Source organism: Megachile rotundata, chromosome 5, assembly GCF_050947335.1.
Source record: "Megachile rotundata isolate GNS110a chromosome 5, iyMegRotu1, whole genome shotgun sequence".
Classification (NCBI taxonomy): Eukaryota; Metazoa; Arthropoda; class Insecta; order Hymenoptera; family Megachilidae; genus Megachile; species Megachile rotundata.
Window position 1 is genome coordinate 3874303 of NC_134987.1, and position 23962 is coordinate 3898264.

The following is a 23962-nucleotide window of genomic DNA, read 5'->3' on the forward strand; positions in this document are numbered from 1 at the left end:
ATCTTGTTGAACTTGAAATTTACGTAATTTACCAACAGATGTTATATTATTGTCATAAAATACAAAATTCATTCGTAATTGTTTTTCTTATTTAAAAAATACATATGAATAAGTACTTGATTAATAACTTCTTAAAATAAAAATATATTTTTGTAAACAGATTTTCATAGAATGATATAAAATAAATGATTTTTTCAAGTACGCAATTTGTTGTAATATTTTTAAATCATAATTCACTTCCAAAAAGTACCATTTTATTATAGTGCCAAAAATTTTGCTACATCATTATTGCGTTGCATAAATAATATATTAAAATTTGTAATCTTATTAAAAACTAATTATTGTACTGATAAAATATACAGATATTATTATAAATGAATATGGTGACGAATTAAAAAAAAACAATACCGTTGCATTTACTAAATTATGTTGTCTAATATAATTTAGTAATTATTTTTGTTTCAACGATCATTTTATTGTACATAATTGATATCAATTAATTATTAGTATTAATTGATATTGATTATAAACCTTAATCGATATTTTATGGTTCGTAAAATGCAAAATATACAACGAAGGATGAAAGTTTGTTTAAAAAATGGAATTTATACATCGCGCGATAGTTCTGATATAGGCTATGTTGATCAAAGTATGAGTTAACCTCCATATTCTATATTTATTATACTTAATTTTATATAATAATGCAATTTTTAATATTATATTATCACATATCACTAAATACTACTTGTAACATTAAATATAAAGTGATGTAATATCTATAGTATTTAAACACATTGATGAAATGTTATCAATATCTATCTATTAATTCTATTATAATGCTTTCTGTGCTATACGAATTTATTATGTTAAAAAATGATATTTAATATACAAACATCACTCGAATAATGAAAGTGCCCAAAGAAATTACATTAAATTGATAAACCTAACATTAAAGGTTTTTAAGATTGCAATAAGAAAAAATACTCATATTGCAATAAAATTATTTAAAAACTTTATTGTACCTAATATGTAAACGGAAATTCTGATTTTTTATTATTATAATGTTAAAGCAAACTCAAGGATACGATTACGTGATGGTAGAGATCATGTTTGGATGTCTCCATTTATGGTAAACTCTGTTATTAGATAAAACAACGTTTAACTTTTTAAGTTGATTAATATAGCAAATTTATGATTTGAAGGATTCCAATGTCATAAATGTATCCTCAGTTCAAGACAAGTCATATGAAAAGTTTAATACTCCATTAAAAGGTATCTTATATGAAATTAACATTTTATAATTGTACATAAATGCAAATATTGATTAATTTAGGTTTTATCGATAATGCAAAGGACATAAAAGGGGTGAAGGATAAAGTAAGCTTACAATTATAATACAAGATTTTTCATATATATAATATTTTATGAGTAAATATACAGATGTATTCATTTTTAATCATCTTGACCTTAAAATATTTTATTTATAAAAATTATTCAAAACTTAATCTTAGTAATGTATTTCAAAGTCATTAAAACCGGCAAAATATATGCCATTTTTTAAACTAAAGTTGAATGCCTGTTATTGTGATTTATTATGATAATAGTAAGTGATTAATAACATCATCTGTGATTACAATAACAAACCCCACTGTATAAAGAAAAGTTAATTAGAACATTGACCTTGACAACATATTTCAAAGTTAAAGTGATTGAAAGTAGATACATTAGTATATATATTTACCATTTATATCTTGAAAAATAATTTTATTTTAATTAAATTCGAATAATTTTATAATTATATTTATTTACTGGAAATAATAGCATAGTCTAAATCAACCAGCAAAAATAGGCATCACAAATATTAAACAGACACAACATATACCACCAAAAATTCAAAAAATATTAATGCCGAGAAACAATACCAAATTAAGTTATCCGACATTAAGTAAGCATAAATATTAGTATACACTATTTCATGCACTATTAATTATTACTAATAGGTTTTAAGTTATTTTTTAATAAATTTTAAAAAGAAAATTGAACTTATCTAAGCTTTTCTACTATAGAAAATATGTGTATCAATTCTACTATTGATTCATCAAGTACATTGATTATGAAAAGAAGAGCTAATATCAAAGTACGAATTTATATTTTATTTAAAATAGTATGATTAATATGTTTTGATAAAGCATTTTGAGGATATTATTTCTTCTAATGTTAGCAAATATTTTTCTTTATTGTTACTGCACAGTAGAAAATACTTAATGATTCACAAAAGAAGAAATTTCAATCAAAGCTCGTGCATCAGCTGTCAAATAGAAATAATACATTGAGGAAATCCACTCTTAAAAATATAAGTAAATTTAGCGTACTGCTTTTATACCTTCATTTTTTGTTTTGTTATTACCTCTCATTCACAAAAACACAACAATTTATTGACTTTTTTGAAATATGTACAACAGATACAATATAAATTGAATACATAAGATATATTTGTAAAGAAAGAAACTAATATTATATGAGCAATTTAGGAATAAAGCAGACTGATATTTTTAAAATAATATAAGGTAAAATAGTAAGATTATTAAATTAAAATAGACAATATTGTTATTAGCAATTAATATGTAAAACTAAATTCTGTTACAAAAATGTATTAATTTATTATGTTTTTAATTTATATGATGCCATATATACTAACTATAAATTTTGTGGTATATTGCAATATGTTCCATATTTTATTATTTCAAATGAAATATTAGAAATACAAAAAGTTTATTTAAAATGTTGCTACGATATAATAGAAATAAAAAAAATATTTGATTCATACATACTTAAGTAGGAAGTTATTTGAAAGTAATTTGAGCATATTGAACTGTTTATGATTATTTAAAATATTATTTTAAATTCATGATTTAGATAATTTACATCTAACAAGGAAAGGCACGCAAGTGTCCCCCTCCGGTTTTGATGAAACTTCGTAGGTTTGTTAAGCAGGCAAAAATTAGGGACACGTATTTTTTTTATCGGCTGAGACGCGGGTTTAAGGGGTAAAACGAGCCCTTAAAGTTTCGACCCCTTTTGGCTATCTCGAAAACCATACGAGATACATTAAAACTTCTCATGGGAAAGTTGTATGGTTTCTTGCGTACAATAACAGGATGTCAACGAATTTTGCAAAATACAATTTGTTTATAACAAAAAAATTTGTCATAATCTTATTTTACAATTTATTCAAATTTGTATAATGACAAAAAGTGTAGAGAATTTTATTACAAAACCATTGGTATATATATATATATAAAATATATATATATATATATATATATATGTATACGATATTGCCTCCTACAATTGCTCGGATTTTTATCATAAAGGTTACGCGCCCGCGCCCGCTTGCTATACTTGCGATGAATAATTATAAATGAAACTATAAACAATGAATTCATCACAATGTTTGTACTTTGCTAATATACTTTATTACTCAAAAGTGACAAGTTACTTTAATAATACTAAAAATGAAGTATCAATGAAAAATAAAAGTAGTATACATATTTAGTACAGTAAACATTTGCTATATACTATATGTTTGTAGTTACTCCTGAATATTTACGCCGATGGTGAGGGTGGAAATCAACTCGCCCTGCATAAAGTCACATACGACTTGGTAGTCTCCAGGTGACATGTCATTGAACCAACTTCTGATGTCGCAATTTTGTGTAAATTGGTCGCCCTAAACAAAGAAAATTTTCATATACGTTTGTTCATCGTTATCTGTACAAAATTTGCTGATAAGTATTTTGAATCGTAAGAGTAAAAATAGCTGTACATTTAATTATTTGAGTATGCAAGATGTGGTAGTTACATATTACTAAATGTAATCTCTCAAGGCTTTAAATTCTAAATTCTGGTCACTTAAACGATTTTAGTACATCTATACGTACAATATACGGGGTATGTCGATAAAATACATATATGCTCATTTTATTATTATGCTTCGATGAATAAAATAATCAGGATCGTTAGATGGCCATTTTAAAATTACAATGGTTCACAATAATCGTTATCAACGACAAAGTTAGTTAATATTTTTTGCCAACAATATATATTTTATTGGCATATTTTATATACATAAATTCTTTTTCTTGAAATGATTTGGCACTTCGGAATTTTTTAACTTTAGGACTTTGAAATTTTTGAATTTGAAACTTTGAATCTTCAGACTGAAACTTTGGGATTTTGGGTTATTGGAATTTACAAACTTTTGAAACTGTGAAATTTTGATGATATAAGAGTTGCAAAGAAATGACTGGTAGTAAATTTGACAATGGAATACTTTCATGATGCCCTCGTTCACTTAATGTTCTAAGCACGTGCTTATTTTGCTGTTACTGGCTGAATAGAATGGCATACATTGCCCATCCCATGGTTGACATTCTTAGTATTATTAGAGTACCTACATTATATCGTGAGGGCATATAATTTCAAATTTTGCTTTTCTCATCTCCAATACAAAATTATTATTTTATTTTGTTTTCATTTTTATCGCTTGAAATGAACTATTAAATAAAACGCACGTTTGAGCGTTTTTGAAATTTATTACACTTGAAGGAGTGCAACCACATTCCAAAACATGCGGTGTGCACCGAATTTCAACATAATTTGACCCGTAAATACAGTGCAGGCCAAAATTATAAGTTCACTTGATTTTTAGTTACCTCATATCATGCTAGAATGCGAAAAAGAAACAGTACTATGAGACGAGAGCTTGTAATTTTTATATACGCGAATTATCGCTCTTTTCGTAATAAATGATATTGCAAATTAGATAGAAGTATAAGTTCATTTGTAAAATAAACATTTGTTTAGTAATTAATTCCAAAATTGCTTTCAATAACCAGATAACTCCATTATCGTTAATTAACTGGAAACCAAGTTTCACTGCACTTAACAAGGTTTTCAATTAACTTTTTTATCAATATCTTTCTATATTCTAATTGTCAGGTTTATAAACCTTGAACTGCTAAATATTTGTTATTCTCTTTGCAATTATAGTTCACTAGTATTCCGTATACATTTTGAATGTTATTTATATCCGTAGTACGTGACGGCTATTTTAAAATCATGCTGTGTATTTTGCACTGCAATGAATGGAAGCATTATTCTATTAAAATATAAACGATATTTCATCTTTTCCTTGAAGATAAACAAATATGATTATAAAATATCTTAAAATATTGCATTATTTATTCTTACAATTAGAAGTTTTTAAAATGTACTGAATAAAATTATACATGGAAGGATATTTTTTTTCTTTTGTGATATTGAATCGATATAAGTTAAAACCATCTGGCTTATATAAACTGAATTTTTTTTTATCGCGGATGATCTAAACGATCGTTAATTTAAATTGAGATTATATTAATTCCGGCCTATAATTTTAGTACAGATAAGGTAAAATATGACAAATTTTATAGTCACATTTGCTTTTTTATTTTTAAGGAAATTATGAAATATACTCATATTTTAATAGAATTGTGCTTTTATTTATCGCAATGAAAGCATTCATTAAAGTATTCAAATATTTTCGTATTCACAGTATTCATATTTTAAAACGGCTGACACGGTCTCCGGATATACATATATATTATTGAGAATGTATAGAAAATATTAATACGTTGAATTTTTAAAGAGAACAAAATATATATTTAATGGCTTAATAGTCCTGTGTAATATATTTCAACATTTTTAACAACTCGATTCGTGTCGACAGTGTTTTGTGTGCTGATCATAAATCTGCGAACTGTTTCTTCTCTACATGTATAGTTTTTAAAAAATTTAGTAAAAGAATTTATAAAAATTTGATTGAATATTTAATTAAAAACCGAATCCCAAATTTTCCAGTTGGTTAATAATGGACTAGCATTCGATTATTGAAAAAAGTTCCTATTTATAATTAGTTACTAAATAATTTGTCTTTCGTCAAACCTACATTTATACTAAATATCATTTTTCATAAAATTCACAATATTTCATTGTTTAAGGTTTATAATTGAAATACTTTTTAATATGATTGTTTTTCTTGCATCCTCACTTGATAATACGAAAGTAACATGATAAGATGATGATCTGGCAAAAAATAAAGTTAACTTTTAATTTAGACCAACAGTGTACGCGTATCTATATTAACGTATATATGATATTCTCTGTTGCAAGTTGCCATGCAATCTACTTATATTCGAGTTTTAAATTATATTAATTATTCTATTCAATTTTGTATAATTCACTTAATCACATATAAAAATTATTTAATTAGCATAAATTTGATTATATATAACAATTATTTAATAACTATTAATTGAATTAACTACAATTACCGTTTAATAACTATTAAATTGATAAAAAAATAATTGTTGTGTAATAATGATTAAATGTACAAGTAGAATTTGTGAGTACAAAAAAAATATATAAGTACAAAATTTGAAACTTGAATATAATTGATTTCTTTGAAATCTTGCAATAGAGTGAAATCCGACTATTTCATTTTACTATTACTCGAAACTGGGTAATGGTATGTGTTGTTTAAACTATTTATTATTTTTTACTAGAAGAACGATCTTGATAAATGTATAAAAATGTGAATAATAGACTAAAATTATTTATACACTGAAAATCAATAAAAATGCATCATGTATAATATAAGTCTGAGCAAATATAATATAAGCTATGATATTTTTACTATTTAAATATTTGAATATTATTATAATCATTAATAATATTACTAATAATACTTAATATCATAATATTATAAATATTGTAATTTTAAGTTGCAAAATGATGTATCTGCACTTTTGATAAATAGAATTATTTTATAAATATTTTTGTTCATAGTATTGTAAGAAATATATCAGAAAATATTTATATTATTTCAAGAATTAACTGAAAAGAATTTTTTTTACTTACTTCACCCAAGGAGCAATCGTCATCAATATCTGGACTATCGATCGATTCGCAAATATTGTAACCCTCGACGTCTTTCATTGGTTTGTTCAATTTTTGAGCCATCTGTTTAACCAAATTGTTATCCTGATATATCTTTATCTCGGCCTAAAAATGAGGGAATTATTTAAATCCATTGTACCTGTAATTTTTCTTCTTTACACTTTTGTTAGAATACTTTTTTTCATTAACTAAAATGTTACTTTTTATGGATTGATTATTTGTAATGAAAAGTGTCTGATGTCTTTTCCTATTTTTTTTTTCAGTTGAAAATTAAATAGATTTTAACAATTGTTATGCTTTTCTGTTATACATTTTATATTTATATTTTTTATTTTATATTATGTACTAATGTTTTAAAATATATTATCTCATGAATCAACGTTTCGATCTTGCTACAGTCTCCTATTAAAGTTTATATACTACACATTTATACATTTAAACATTTTTTTTTTAATTTTTCAAACAAATAATTATTATTATTTTCAAAAAAAAAAGAATTTTATTGGGGGTGGGCGGTAAAATTTATTTATACTTCATCTGCTGAATAAATTTAAAAGCTAATTACTTGAGAAATAAAATATTACGTATTATTTATGATGAATTTTATTTACAGATATACTACATGTAAGCATTGAAAATTATGAATAATAATTGAAAATTTAATGAAAGCCCGTTTCAAGTTTCGAAATGTTGATTTATAATAAAATGTATAACCCAAATATTTTCCTTATTAGTCTATTTAATTTATGATCAGGAAAAAAGAAAGAAAGTGAAAATGAATAAAGTACACATTTATTTAAATTTATTGAAATGTTTATATACTTCATTGTTTACCTCTATTGAACCTGGGCAATTTTTTTTAATCTTGATAGTTGAGGTAATGAGACTATCTACGAGATCATTATTCCAATCTTCAATAACATCATTACTAGGAATATCTGTCTTAATGTCAACTATTGTTACCGTAACGGCCTCCACCTGGAAAATAAAATAACCATACATGTATATAAAAAGATTGTTTTATTATGTACTGTTAGATAACAGTGATTTAATTCGTTGAAATATAATATTTACAATTTAAATTTTTTCGATAATTCTGATTTAAGTTGTAATAAGAAATATTTATAGCGACTGACTCGTGAGAAAATGAAAAGAGTATATTTCTTTTACTTTAATAAAACTACATAAATATTTGTTCTTACATGAACCAATTTATGGAAAAAATATTAAAATACAGCATAAACCAAAATCAATTTGTGAGATATTTTAAATCTTCGTGTAATATTTTTTACGTTTAAATTTAAGATATCAAAGTATTAATTTTTTTAACACTATACTTTAATACTTTTTTGTACAGAATTTATCAAATAAAATTCTGATGTATATTAAAAAGATAGATATTTTTTTTAAAGAAAATATACAGATTTGTGACCTCCTAAAAGTTGTTCTAATTTAATTGATCGTATAATTAAATGACTAGTCTGCCATATTTAATCAGGAGAAGATAAAATTAATATTTCTTGCGGTTTTGGAGAAAACGACTTTTAACTGAGAAAAACGGTTTTTGATTTAGTAAAACACTGTATAATAAAAAACGTATATCTCTTCTCATAAGATTAATAAATACACTTGGCCTCTGGGATCAAGGTATGTAAATTTATATGTATGCGTTTACATATGTTATTGTGTAATAATTAACATATTATTTAACATAACTAACTTTTAAATATATATTATGTGTCATAATATGACTATTAAATGTCATAATTAATATTTTGTGTCTTTTATATAATTTATAAGGGATATATAAAAAGTAATTCTAATGAGAATGACGATAAAGCATTTCACGTTTTAAATTATGGCATCAATTAAGAATCATCAGATGGTTTAAGAAAAAAAGTTATTTAGTAGCTAGAACCTGTAAATTACAATACTAAAAATATTACATTTATAACTATATCTTATTCTTTGTAATTATTGTATTATTTTATTTAAAATATAATTTTAAATTTTTTCATCTACTATGTTTCTCTATCAATTCGAATATTAAAAATTTTACTGTATCAACCTTGTTATTGAAAAATGTACAAAAATAATATTAATACATTAATAAAATAATTAATATAATAAAATTTAACAAATAATCTGAAGTTTGTTGTCATTTAGAGTAATACAAAATTTTCCAGTAATATAAATAAAAATACATTTAATAAAATTATTTATAATTATAAAAATAAAGATTCGTCATAAAATCTTATAAATACGAGAATAAAAATCTTGTAAAAATACGATTAATTGGCCTGATCTAAAAATAATATAAATCCAGTTGATTAGTGTAAAATTGCTTATAATTATAATATTAGAAATTCGTCATGAAATCTTTACAAATTTTAAATTTTCTTACCTTATTATAAAAAATGGCGCATATCACAGAAACTAAGAATAATTTTGCAATAGACGGTGCCATTGCGGAATTCACGATAGAAGGTTTGACTGTTATTGAAGGAATTTTTCAATGTACCTTACCAAGTCCTCGGTTCATATTTAAAGGTAAAAATGTTGTATAGCGCCCCCTGCAATTTGATTCCGATTGGCCATTGCGGGAACAATAAATTTTACACAATTAGAACATTTTTCATCGAATGAGGCTTTGTACCGATGGTTGCGTGACATTTTGCTGTTTATCGATATGAAATCGTGAGAAATCTAATTAAATACATAGACAAAATTTGTCGTAACGACGTAAAATGGAGAAACAACTAGTCCGGACTTCAAACGCTGATTTTTCCGTATATTACTTAACAAATTTATCATGTACATCTGTAGCAAATTACGTTTCATGCGATACTATAATTCTCCTAGTTAACAAGAAATAACATGGCAATAAAATTTTTCATCTTTTCATTTTTATCACGATATATCGCTCATTTTCTGCAGTAATCACAGCTTTTTGGAGGAACGGATTTAAGTATTTTAATGCGATATAATTTTGTACGGACATTACACAAAAATAACAAATATACTTTCAAGACTGTTAGTAAAAGATACAAAAATTGTTATTTCTATACTAATAATTTAATAATTGTGATTTTTGAGTTATGTCATTATTGCAGTAAATGAAAAATATATTTCAATATTTTAAAAATTTTGCAAATTTATTTTTGCAGTATTATTTAAACTGTTTTTGTAAGCAACTTATTACGTTTTATTGTTAGCAAATTTCGTTATTATTATTTTACAATTATCAAATATGAAAAACATAAAAAAGTAAAATATCAAAAACACCTTACACGTCAATTAAGTGCAATTGCAGATAAAAATATGTTCCACTATGTAAATGTCCTTTGCAAAATGCTAATGCTATATGATAACATATACACGTATAATTTATACAACGAAAAACTTCATTTTATACTAAAATCATTCTATATAATGTTCTAAAATTATTATAATGTTCATCATTTAACAAAGAAATTATTAATTTCACAGTATACAAGAAATTGTTTCTTCAAAATTACAATATACGTAGAAATTATTTTTCCGAATAATTTAATTTATTTTTTTTTCTCTAATGTAAAGATTTAATTAATTTACAGGTTCAAAATTATAATTTTAAATAACCAATTTTTATTTTATATTAGTTAAATGCGATCAAATAGAATGCCAATAATCTCGCAAATCAGATTAAAATCTCGATATAAAATCAGCCGTAATCGAATCATCGATATCATATTCGATAGGCAGTCTAATTTGTACGTACGCCGCACATGGTTTATTGTGGCGCAAATGTAAGCATACTGAATTAATGGTGTCTTCGAAGATAATATTGTTATGTTATAAAACTGATAAAGAAATGTTGCATACTTCTGTGGTGCAACAATCTGACTGTGGTTCACTTCGGCAAAAGTGGGCATAATCAAATGTAGACGCCGGTTTGCGTGATAAGATTGTTTTGTGTTCCCAGTAACGGGGGTGTGACAGATCGTGCATTTGTAAAGTATTTTTTTTCTTTTCAAATGAAATTCGACATTGCGCAACTTTTACCTCTTGGCTGCTTTTGAAATTTCAAACATACGATATAATAGACATATTTCTCAAAAATATACATTATATTCGGAGTGTTTATTTTCCTCTGTTTGTGTCAACAATATAAATTTAGTCAAAGTGTATAACAGTGAATTGTTTTAATTAGACGATTTACCTTTTTTTTGAGAAAACGTGTGCCATATTTTAACACTATGCGGTTTTAAATATCGCATTAAACTCGCTGAGATAGCGAAACCTATTTATAGGTTATAAAATTGCATGCATGCTGTTGTCAGTAACGACAACGACCAAACGTTAAGGAATTTTTAATGCAATCCCTATGCATTGGCTTCAAGCAACAAACATACGTGAAGAGATGCCGTTGAGTCAAATAAATCAAACTAATTTCAATACGAGTGAAAGCATAAATCCTGGTACTGAAATAGCTTCGACTTGTTATACTCCTCCACCTTCATACCATAATATTAATTTACCTCTTGGACATCCATCTACTTTAACTAATGATCGTGGTGCACCTCCTTCTTACGAAGAAGCTATAGATCCAAATGGTAAATAATTGTGAGAACTGAACATTGATATAAATCTTACTACAATAAAACTACATAAAAACTTTAAGTACATGTGAAAATTAACTTATAAAATGTTTGTAATTCTTTTGAAATAATAGCGATGATCCTGTAAAAATATTTTTCTTTATTTCAATCTGAGAAAATAGTTTCTATTTTAATTATTGTCATAGACAAGTGATAATCTTTATTTTTTAGCTCCTCCTCCATCATATGATTCACTATTTGGTCGTATGAGAGAAGCTCATAAAGTTTCTAAAGGTGTATTCAATTTTTTGAAAAATATCATTGTATTACTTTTAGGCACAAGTAAGTAAAATATTTAAATTATAATGCAATTTATTTTTTCTATAAGAAAATCTATTAATTTTATGTTTTAATGATTCTAGTTGGATGCACTATTATCTTAGGAGTAACATTAGTAGTTCCAATATGTATGATGGTAATTGGAGGACTTTATCTATATGATTGCCCCCAAGGAGAATATATTCCTGTTTATTTATTAGTGGGTGGTGGTTTCGGTGTCTTTAAACAATTGTTACATTTATCTGCAAGAGTGCGTCAACGTCAAGAAGAACGAGATGAAGAAAGGATACGACAATCACCTACACAGACGTTAATTAACTGTTTTATGCTTGGTTGGTTTATCATAGGTCAGTAATATCATCAATAGTTTACTATGATGCGTCTTACTATATTCATAATCAGTTTGTTTTAACATTTTTGTGTTCTGTAGGTTCAATGTGGGTATATAAAGAGTACGAACCAAATTATGATCCAGCTCTTGGCAAATACTGTAACAAAACATTATACTTATTTGCCTTTTGGCTAATTACATCAGTTTATATATTCTTGGGAGTGATAACGGCAGGACTTTGCAGTATTTCAGTAGCAAGCATTGCATTTCAGAGACCACCGCCTGATTTAATGTGAAATAATACAATCTAATTTTAGAGATAAACACTCATTTTCAAGATTTATTATTTTGGGAACAAAACGATATAAAAAAAAATGAAAGAACTGTCCGTGGATATTAAATTACGTCATAAAAGGGCACAAAATTTCGTCCACGCTTACGTACCTGAGATGCTTGAAAACAACATACTACGAACGAATAATTTGCACATTAAACGCACATATAATGCACTCGAGTTTCATAATTTAATATTTGTAATCGTTCGTGGGAACATCTCTTCATTTTTTACTCATACTTTGTTTCTTTAATGTATCTCGATTATGTATGATTATACTTTTGCTATGAATTAAACTTCGATTAAACATAGCAAAATTAATCGATCTCCCAAAATTGGTATATCGGGAGAGGGAAAAAGAAGATATGCTTTAATCGATTCAGGGCTGTGGATATTTCGCAATAACCGCGAATTCTTTTGATATTGTGCCAAGAAATCGCTGAGACCGTTGATCGAACTGTCGATTGCGTGTCGGCGCTCGATTCGTAACGATATTCTTACTTGAGTAGAATCTCAGGACGTGTCACAAAATATTCTAACATGAAGGTGTCATCGAACACTGTGATACATACAAGAGAAAAAAAAGAACATTATTTCCCGTCAATGTGCTATAATGATTCACATCGTAGAATTTAAACGGCAGCTGTTTAACGATTCTGTACAAGCGAAAAGGGTTCGTTCACTTGTACAAATAGCTTATTATTGGAAGACTGCGATATATCGCAACACATTTTTTATTCCTTTGCCCTCTTCCTCCGTCCTTTTAAAAACCTTTCGATCTCCATTGAGCCTTTAATGTCAATGTAGTCGAACAACACTGTTTTATAAAAAGACTCATTTAAAGACTAAAGGGTGATATAAATGTATATTAAATACACGCTCCTTTTAGTATTTCGAAGCTATTCAAATGCCAGTATTTATTAGTATTGTTAGAAAGAAAAGAAAATTTTTTTAAGAAATCTTCACGTCTGATTGGTATTTAGGACCGATAGCGGAGGATGATAAGAACCTCAACTTTAAAACTAATATTTCTTCCACTTTCATACATCTTTACCTACTTTTCAAGCGACTATTTTCGTCTTCCTATTTAAGTCCAATTTAAGAGGTGTATATATAACGTCGAAACCCCATAGGTTCTAATACGTGTTTTGCGTTCGACTTGTTACGTATGTACCTTTGGACACACGCTTGCACGCATGCGAAAGGGCAAACGAGCGAGCTTGCGCTTTTAAAATTTAGGGAAAACGAAAATACTTCGTGTAATCTATGATTGTAATGTAAAGTATCATTCAAGTAAACCGAATAGACTGCATTTTCTTCGATCTGAACGTATTGCTTAGCAGACATACGAATATATACACGTATTCGCGTTGTATACTTATCGCTAATTCAATGTAATACACCGTACACTTTTTCGACGATGCGACTTGTCAACAAGATCTATGCGTGCCTACGTATCAAATTCTTACGTTGTTCAATATTATGGGCACACACGCACATTTGTTATTATAATAATTTCCTAAATAAACTGCTTAAAAAAACCATGTCGCCTTTTCATTTAATCATTTATCCTCTATGTTCGAAAATACAAATTAACATGCATTTGTGTTGTACCAGGGAGTCTAACAAATATGTTAATTATATGTATAGCATGCATAGTAGAATGAAATAAATATTGTATTAAATTAAAGTATATGAAGTTCTATTTAAAGAATAAATATTATTATGAAGTCTTAGAAGATATGATTTTGAAAAGATTATGAGAATAATTTAACTTCTTTGAAATATACTAACTTATCTTGGAAGTATTTTTGATATCTTTAACAGTAGCACATATATGTATATTATTTTTATAAAACCTTAAGCTTTGATATGCTATAAGCCTTATATTGTGACATTTTATGTTATCAAATCATGATGAACTTTATACAGAACGTTAAACTTTACATTTATAACTTTACATATGTAAGAGTTGTTTTTTTTAAGTGACATAAGTTTTATTTTTGCAAGAATTAGTTGATAATAGTTTTTAGTTAGATGTAGATGTTTTCTTTTGAATTAGTATTATGAATTAGTCAACAGAATTATAGTTGTTAAATGTAATTGCAAGAATGTTGTTTTTAAAAGAGACATAAGTTCATTCGAAATAATCAATAAGTGAAACAAATTTCAATAAATTGCATATAAAACACAATATAATAGAGACGATAACGGTGTTATTGTTCAGATAGAATGATTTTATCATTTTATAAATAGAAGTCTCATTTTTCTCATTCCGTTTACTTTTTTTTGCAAACTTTAAGTGATCTGTACTTCTTAATCTAATAGATTTTAACGTAAATATTATCTGATATCGTCGTTATCAAATCATAAAATCTGTTGCACAATGATTTATAATGCATATAAAACGATAATGTTTCGATTTTGTCTGACAATGCTGTTGATAAGAAATAGTAATAAATATTTTCGCAGGAATATTTTAACTTTTATTCATTATATTAATAAAACTCAGATTCAATATCAGTAAGAAAAGAAGTAAGAAATAAGATTGAAATATAAAAAAATTCTATTACTAGTTATCTTAACGTAATAGTTCCACATTTTGTTATAAACTTTTATAGTATAATGTAACTGAAAATACTTTCTAATCAAGTCAATTGATCGTCTGTTAATATATTTTCGATTTAATGATCATCTTTTGTATTAAAATAATTTCAAAAAAACCAACTGCAATTAAAATATAAATTTAAAACTGCTTTTGTTCATGTTGTTTATAGTTTGTTATTATCGATGATCTGCAGCTAAAAAAATCGCTTACTTTCTTTAATAATTTTATTAATTATTATATCAGCAAAATCCAACAAGCTTACAGTTTTAAAAACATTAATCAACATTTACTAATATTTTAAAATCAATTCAAACGCAAATCTTGAAATATCTTGAAATGATAATAAGTGGACTTATTCTGATTTCTTTATTCTTGAAATGGGAATAAATGGATTTATTCTCATTTCATCTTATAGCTCTTTAAAATGAAAATATCTTATTTGTATTAATACAATAGCAAGATTAAATAAATTTACCTACTAAGTAATGTGATATTTAAAACAATTATGATTAAAATAATTAAATTTGATATTTAAACAAATTATATTTAAAATAATTAAATTATATTTCAAACAGTTTAAGTTCAATTTAATTTTGTTTGAGTATACAAAATTTTCATTTATCCACTTAAATCTGTTCAAGAGGCGGTTTTGGACGATCAGTTTCTCCATAATATTCTTCATATTCTCCCTCATATTCATCCTCGTATTTCAAATATTCCTCTGCTTTCGATATATCTTCTGAACATTTATCCACGAGAGAATCCAAGGATACCTAAACAATTGAAAGAAATTACTCAATGATTTGGTCTAAGAAAACGAACTTGTTATGTTTAATTAAAAAAAAAAATGATAGCAGTTGTTGGATAATTGAATTGTTTCAACGAACGGATGTGTTACGTAAACCAAAGGTGACTTTGAATACGGATATCGTAATTTTATCAATTGAATATGAAGTTTGAAGCTTGTCTGATTAAAATGGAAAGCGACCGGAAACGCTTGTCAGACCACAAGCAACTAATTTAGATCGTTCATTTTGTCTACTTCCGCTTTCCGGATGTCTCTGAACGCCGTCGTAACAAATTTGTGAAATAGATCAACCGGATATTGTCGAATAGCTTTCCAATACTTATTTTAAACATGTATACAATATTGCATAATTTGTTTATTGGTAGTTTTGATTTTAACAATTTTTAAATTCTTTAGTATATAAATTTATCATATCAAAAAATTGTTCAATCCTGTAAATTTCTAAGTATTAGTCTTTTTACTTATCAAAAAATTAGTGAAACGAAATATATTTTAAATATACTGTATAAATATTTCGAATTGATATTACGCAATGTTTTTTAATATTTTAATACTTTAAGACTTTAATATTTTAAGTTGGATCATTGGCATTTTACTTGGTTTTGATAATCTTGAAATGTAAGTAGGTAATTTTATCTTGAAAAGGTAAGATAATATATAAGATAAGAAATAAAATATTCCTTCAACATCTTGAATAGTTGACGAGATAAGTTATAAAAGCGTGTGGGAGTAGTTGTAGGTAATTATGATTTTATCTGCTGTCCTCTAACTTTACTTACAGTGTCAAAGCTTCATATCAGGTATTATTAATTTACGAGAATTACCTTTTAGAAATTTAGAAATTTGTAAATTTAGGATTGTAGAGAAGTGGGGATTTTTTTTCTTTTTTAATTCAGGATTTACATCACATCGACCTTCAGGTCATTAGCGATGTATTTGGAAATTTAGGAATTTAAGGATGTGGAGAATTTAAGAATTTAGAAATTTAGAATTTAGAAATTTAGAATTTAGAATTTAGAAATTTAGAATTTAGAAATTTAGAATTTAGAAATTTAGAATTTAGAATTTAGAAATTTAGAATTTAGAAATTTAGAATTTAGAAATTTAGAATTTAGAAATTTAGAATTTAGAAATTTAGAATTTAGAAATTTAGAATTTAGAAATTTAGAATTTAGAAATTCAGAATTTAGAAATTCAGAATTTAGAAATTTAGAATTTAGAAATTTAGAATTTAGAAATTTAGAATTTAGAAATTTAGAATTTAGAATTTAGAAATTTAGAATTTAGAAATTTAGAATTTAGAAATTTAGAATTTAGAAATTTAGAATTTAGAAATTTAGAATTTAGAAATTTAGAATTTAGAAATTTAGAATTTAGAAATTTAGAATTTAGAAATTTAGAATTTAGAAATTTAGAATTTAGAAATTTAGAAATTTAGAATTTAGAAATTTAGAATTTAGAAATTTAGAATTTAGAAATTTAGAATTTAGAAATTTAGAATTTAGAAATTTAGAATTTAGAAATTTAGAATTTAGAAATTTAGAATTTAGAAATTTAGAATTTAGAAATTTAGAATTTAGAAATTTAGAATTTAGAAATTTAGAATTTAGAAATTTAGAATTTAGAAATTTAGAATTTAGAAATTTAGAATTTAGAAATTTAGAATTTAGAAATTTAGAATTTAGAAATTTAGAATTTAGAAATTTAGAATTTAGAAATATTTAAATATATGACTTCGAAAATTTTAAAATGTAGGAATTAAGAGAGTTAAGAAATTTTTAAAATAAGTAATTTAGAAAAATGGAAATTTGGGAACTTGAATATTTAGAAATTTGACAATATAGAATTTTTTTTTGTTTTTTTTTTTTTTGTTGACAGTTTAAAGTCGCATCAACATCAAGGTCATTAAGACTATCGACTATTTTAGATACTTATTGTCTTTAATTGATTAATTTAGGAGAAGGTTGCATGTTGTATAGGGTTTTATATCATGCAAAAAATTCCGATCGTCTTGCAGAATGTAATTAGGAAGTCTTGATATGATGTAGAGGTGATTGCTTCTGAGAGGTCGTCCTTGAGTTTAAATTTTCTACGTTCTTCGTTATATTTCCTGCAGTCTAGTATAATATGGTTGATACTTATGGGTTCATTACATGATTCGCATAGAATGGGGAGACTGTTGTTTAGGATATACGAATGTGTCAGTTTGGTATGACCAATTCTGATTCTAGTTATTGCTGTTTGCTGTCTTCTGTTGAAATTGGAGTTTGTTTTGAGGTTGTAGAAACTGTTTGTTGATTTGTGAAGTGTGCTTGCTTTGTAGTTTTCCCATGCTCGATTCCATGACTGTTTCCATAGTGACTTTAGATGATTATTGATGTCCAGAGAGGTGCTGCAGAGAGGTTGATTATCCGGATGTAGTGTTGCTGCAATTTTTGCTTCGAGATCGGCCAAGACATTCCCGTGGATGTCCATGTGGGAAGGGACTCACGCTATCGTTATTTTCTTCCCATGTGTAGTTAATTTGTCGTATAGTTCTTATATTGTTGTGTGGATTTCCATGGTCTACTTCAGGTTTTGGGTCTTTAGAATAGTGGAAAGGGAATCGGAAAGTATGATGAATGTAGAATGAGAAGATTTATCGATGAATTCAAGAGCAGAAAGGAGCGCGTAATTTTCGGCTATGTGGATGCTATTGAAAGGGTTCATTCCGTGTTTTATTGCAGTACTTTGCGTGAATACAGCTGCACCTGTTCCAAGATCGCTCTTGGAGCCGTCAATATAGACATGGGTGTATCCAGGAAAATATTGCGCCGCCTCCGAAAAGGTTGAAATGTATTTAATAAACTACCTAACGAGTAAATAGGTTTCATTCATATTTGTTACGTAATTGTATGATTGAATGAAATAGAAATTACTTCATTAGCAAATAGAAATTATTTTATACTTTTTAGTGCATTTCGAAGTCGGCGTACTTTTTTTTTTGTTAAAATTATTTTTTTATGCTGCGGTCTGTTAATAGTGGGTGTATCGATGTTAACATTACGATTACGCCAAGTGGGTTTCCAGTGTACTCTTGGGCAATATCGATTGGATTTGGGGCGCCGAATGCATTTTCCAAAAAACTTATTAATTGGTCAAAGTTGAGGATGTATTTCTTCTTCGGGTCTTCAATTTCACCTTTTGCTGGGGCGAGCATTTCGTTTATGGTCTTGGTCGTTGCGCTCGAGGATGCTAGTTTTAATAGTTTTTTCCTTATTGTTCGTTGAAGCCTGTGTTTTGGTGTTGGTATATGTTTTTGGTGTTTTGAAATTATTCTCATTGTCCATAATTGTCGGATTAGGTGGATTTTCGGATGAGGCTTCAGAGAGTGGTCTCTTGGTTCGGTTAATTGTTGTTTCTAGGATAGGTACAGTTTGCATTTTTTCTTCTTGACCGGTTGGTGTTTCTATGGGTTGATTAAGTGTATGTACGATAGGAGATGTGTTTATTGAATCCTTTTCTGCGGTGGTTTGTATTTGTTCTATTGGTTTCGTGTTGTGATTAAGTGTGCTCGTTGTCGCAGTATGCTGTATTTGTGTATTAGTATCATCCGTAATCATTTCATTTTCGCTAAGATCGGTATGGCGGGGGTATTGTTTAGCTATATGGCCCTCCTGTTTACAAATGAAACAGTTCAAACTGTCAGATGTGGTAAATATTCTGTATACGGTATCTTCAAATGTAACGGTGAATAATCCGGGTATTTTACTGGTATCTTCTGGGTTAACATATACCTGTCTTCTAAAGCTTAGTATGTGGGGGTACTCAGGGTCTGTCATGCCTGCTTTTAAGGGTGTGATTCTGGAGTTGAGTCTTACTTTATTTTTGGTGAAAATTTCCTCTATTGTTTTACTTGGTAAAACTGGTGACACGTTGGAAAGTATGATGCGTTGAGCCGGTGTAGATAAATACATATCTAGATAAATACAAATCCTTCCGTTGGCGATTCGGGATATGTACTTTACTGCTTTTGGGCCTACTATTCCTCCCACTGCACACGCATATTCCTTGATTGAGATGCCGTCCGATTTTGTTGGTTCTTTAGATCTATTAGCTTCAGTGAGGGTGATATGTTGCGAGCTTTTGGGCTCGTTGGTTTCGCTTGTTTGCATGATGGTTGGTTGGTGCATATGTGCACCGTTCCGAACCACACCACTTACACTAACACGCATGATATAACCGCGCACGGTACTGCACTTTGTGAACACCCGTTATAATTGGCACTCGCGAGCGATACCGTACACACGTCTTGCTTCCACGGCAGTTATGTGTAAACTAATATAGAAATTTGGGAGCTAAAGAATGTGGAAATCTGAAAATATCGGAATTAGGGAGTTTAGATATTTGAAAAATTTAGAAATTTATAAGTTAGGAAATCTAAATATTTGAAAATTTGAATGCTTGGATATTTAGAGACACGAAAATTTGGGAATTTAAAGATTTGAAAATTTAAAAATATTAGAATTAGAAAATTAAACGATTTTATTAAATAGCTGATTTAGAAATTTTCAAATCTGGAAATTTAAGAATTTAAAAAGTTTAGATATTTAGGAATATGAATGTTTGGTAATTTTGAAATATGAGAATTCAGAAATTGGCGAGTTTTAAGAAGTAGAAATTTCCAAATGTAGAGGCAAATGTGAGAATTTGGAGAATCAAGAAATATGTAGATCTATAAATTTAGGAATTTAAGGAATTTAAGAACTTAAGTATTTGAAAATCTGGGTATTTAAGAACTCGAGAATTTATAAATTTGCGTATTTGAAAATTGAAGAATTTATAAATTAGAGAACTTAGAAATTTGGAATATTTTCCCATTTTCATATACATAAACTTCAAATTTTTAACTTATCTACAAATTATCAAATCTCTAAAAATTCATGAAAATATACTCCAGTATTAGTTGCCATATTTTTTGTAAGGATAACCAGATTTGCTCTTGATCATACAAGATTTCAAAACCCTCAAGCAATAATAACTCAATAATTCTTTATCTTATAAATCGCTTAAAATCGACACCTTGGAACGAGAATTTGCCTCGTAAATTATTAATAAATAATATCAATTTTGTTAGGTTAGGTTACATGTACAATTACCTCTTCTTGAAGAGGTACCGGTTCAGGTGGTAATAAGTCAGGATTATAAGGCGTGATACAACGTGCCCGCCATATTGGAATAACACCTTTCTTTAGAGGAGGCGGTTTAAATGGCGGAGATTCAGTCGCTACCGTCTTTTCCAACGTTTTCTATTTCAAAAATATATTTATGAATATTTATTTGTTCGATAATATTTACTTTCTTATTTTCTAAGTAAATACTGAATATTTGAAGTAACTTGATTAATTTTCTGCTAAAAGAATAATAAAAAATCATGCAAAAATATAGGGAAACAGTGGAATAGTTGATCAGGAGGATACATGATCACAAGGATCTTGTATTATTAATATTTTGACTACATTTCTCCTCTTCTAACTTTTAAATACAACATTTGCAGTATACAACTAGAAACTTCATGATAATGTATAAAATAAAAATGTTAGGAACAATTAGTTTATTAATATCTAAAAAGTAAATACTTCGTCTATATTTTTCTTCTTCATTCTGAAGTTACTGTTAGCTTTTCAACATTTGTAATAAATTCAATTAAAAGAGCAATCATTTGTGTATTTATAACAACTTTATCTAACGATCTAAATAATTAAGGTAAATTTGATTTTTCTCTGAAGAGTTAAATAATGAAGGTTTAAATTTTAAAAACGAATGATTAATCAGTACTTCATAATGTGCATGAAATGACATATTTGATTGAATGGTCAAACTTTTTTATAACATATTCTTAGAAATTTATGACTAAACTATTATATGCACTTGAACATTTTGTAAAATAATTTTTATAATCTTTTATTTTATAATAGTTTTTAAATTGTATAACCCGGAAACTTTTGTAAGTTAGGATGAGTGTTGATTACAAGAAAAATTCGTCTGAAAAACTGTTAGCACTGTTATTTTGCCCTAAATAGATCATTTTTTGAACTCAGTGTCAAAAATATTGTTTTAAATTTAAAATGAAATATAATGTAATTCATGAGCAATTACGGGAGAAAATTAAAACTCAGATTTTACAAATTTTAAATTTGTTTGAAAAGCAAAAATATTCTAATTTTGCAATACTGTTCTCATGAAAACATATTCTGATAATGTTCTGTTGAAATAAGTTAACTTTCTGTTTTACTGGCAAAATATGCAGTGCTTCTCATCATCATTATTTATTCGATTTAGAATACTTCGATATTAATTCTTTCCTTTATTAGAGAGTACTTGTGCATATTGTTACAAAAAGAAAATGATTAAATTCAATAATCGAAAACAGTTCTTGATTATTAAATATTTGTTGATTAATTGATAACATCTTAAAAATCATTATGTAAGTAATAAAATATCCATAATACAAGAAATTATTGTTATATAAATGAAAAAGCAAAATTTTAGTCAAATATTCCACTTTTTTCTTACAGATTAGAATTTGTAGGCTGTAAACCGAAATGAAACTATGAAGAGATAAGTACTTAAATCTGATAACATATGCGCTCTTATACATAGCAATTTTACAGTAATAATAATAATATTAATAAATACAATAACATATGATTTATTTCCATGAAGCATATAATATAATTATAATTATAAAACAATATAATTGCGTTAATCAGTAATATAATCAGTAATATAATTACACGATAATATAATTTTGTATCAACATATAACATTACGTTATCAAATTTAAATATATTTGCGTTATAATAAATTTGTGATAAACGTAAGTTTTTAAAAAGTGTACCACATTTTTTAGTGGAAGTTGATCTAAATATTAAATTGCAGTCTAAATACTTATACTAAAATAAGTAAAAAAGGAGTAAAAGAATAAGTGAAAGAATATTTGTGTTTGATACATGATAAAAATATCATATAATATTATATGTATAAATACAGAGTAATACCTCAATATCTTCAGCTTGAGTTTCAGGTTCATTCGCAGGTTGAGGTTGAACCTCAACTTCATTTTCTTCCTTGGTTTCAACATAATCAGGATCCTTAACGTGTATATAATGACCATGTTGCATACAAGAATTCTCGAAAGTAAAACAACCTCGACCATAAGGCTATAATCAAATTTTTCTTTAATAACTTGTTCTTCGATTATATCTCATAACTGTAATTTCTTACGGAGAAATAAGAAGAAATATAAAATATAATTTATTTATTTTTGGCTCAGCCTTTAAAAAATTAAATTTGAAAATTGACTGTGTTCCTGTACTGTTACGACAATGTTATTTTTTGATGTAACACAGCAACTTAAGCGCGTATTAGAAGTTTTTTACGTTTTCAAGATCTACAGTCTGGCTATCGAATTAGGACCAAGTACAAATTAACAGTAACGTATAATAAAATAAATATTAACTATGTCATATTGCAGGATATCTTTTGTAAAATGATGTGGCCGGAAACTTATGCTAGTTTAATAATTTTGTTAATAAGTATAAAGATAACAATAAACAGTGTTCATTGTTTGTATTATTTATGTTTCTTTGTGACATCCTTCCATCTAATTTTATAGGAAATTCTTTTAGATATCGCGTATAGAATATACAGCGAAAAATGTAACTGGCCGGAAACTTTTGCACGTAACTGTACTATAATTTCACTTTTATGCCTATAACATCATGTCATATATGGACAATTGCTTTAGGCCATGCAAATTATTACTAAATACGCTGATAACGATATACATATACATAGCATTTTGTTATTATCCTGATAATAAATTGAGTGAATGATGAGGGATTAAGGACCGTGCGAGCGTTTACGTTAAGCTCGAGTATCGAAAACACGTAAGATCAAATTTGGTGAATGGAGTCTACTC

General features: G+C 26.9%; 3 protein-coding genes across 8 annotated transcripts in view; 2 read left to right on the plus strand and 1 right to left on the minus strand.

Moving 5' to 3' along the window:
• The first annotated feature begins 423 nt into the window (after positions 1-423).
• On the plus strand, positions 424-4536 carry LOC105663200 (uncharacterized). 4 transcript variants are annotated; one of them, XM_076532045.1, is made up of 7 exons: positions 424-649; positions 1071-1129; positions 1203-1272; positions 1334-1377; positions 1822-1945; positions 2067-2137; positions 2255-3686. In XM_076532045.1, exons 1-7 carry the CDS (start codon positions 547-549, stop codon positions 2471-2473), a joined length of 690 nt encoding a protein of 229 aa, XP_076388160.1. In that variant the 5' UTR covers positions 424-546; the 3' UTR covers positions 2474-3686. The 4 variants fall into 4 exon arrangements, with proteins under 4 accessions (XP_076388160.1, XP_076388161.1, XP_076388162.1 ...); XM_076532046.1 differs by having other exon boundaries at positions 429-649; positions 3593-4536; XM_076532047.1 differs by having other exon boundaries at positions 429-649; positions 2252-2380.
• A 6190-nt stretch (positions 4537-10726) lies between these two features.
• On the plus strand, positions 10727-13237 carry LOC100882301 (uncharacterized). Its single transcript, XM_003705546.3, has 4 exons — positions 10727-11594; positions 11811-11921; positions 12002-12265; positions 12349-13237. The coding sequence occupies exons 1-4, from the start codon at positions 11366-11368 to the stop codon at positions 12543-12545; spliced, it is 801 nt and encodes a 266-aa protein (XP_003705594.1). The 5' UTR covers positions 10727-11365; the 3' UTR covers positions 12546-13237.
• A 2463-nt stretch (positions 13238-15700) lies between these two features.
• Positions 15701-23962, minus strand: part of LOC100882411 (uncharacterized) — a 52851-nt gene continuing 44589 nt past the window's right edge. For 2 of the 3 annotated variants that reach the window (XM_076531790.1, XM_012290690.2), the window contains 3 exons: positions 23040-23201; positions 21138-21287; positions 15701-15964 (listed from right to left, as the gene is read on the minus strand). In XM_076531790.1, the coding sequence (XP_076387905.1) occupies positions 15818-15964; positions 21138-21287; positions 23040-23201 (459 nt within the window). In that variant the 3' untranslated portion in view covers positions 15701-15817. The remainder of the gene's footprint in view (positions 15965-21137; positions 21288-23039; positions 23202-23962) is intronic. The other variant, XM_012290693.2, reaches the window with a different exon arrangement.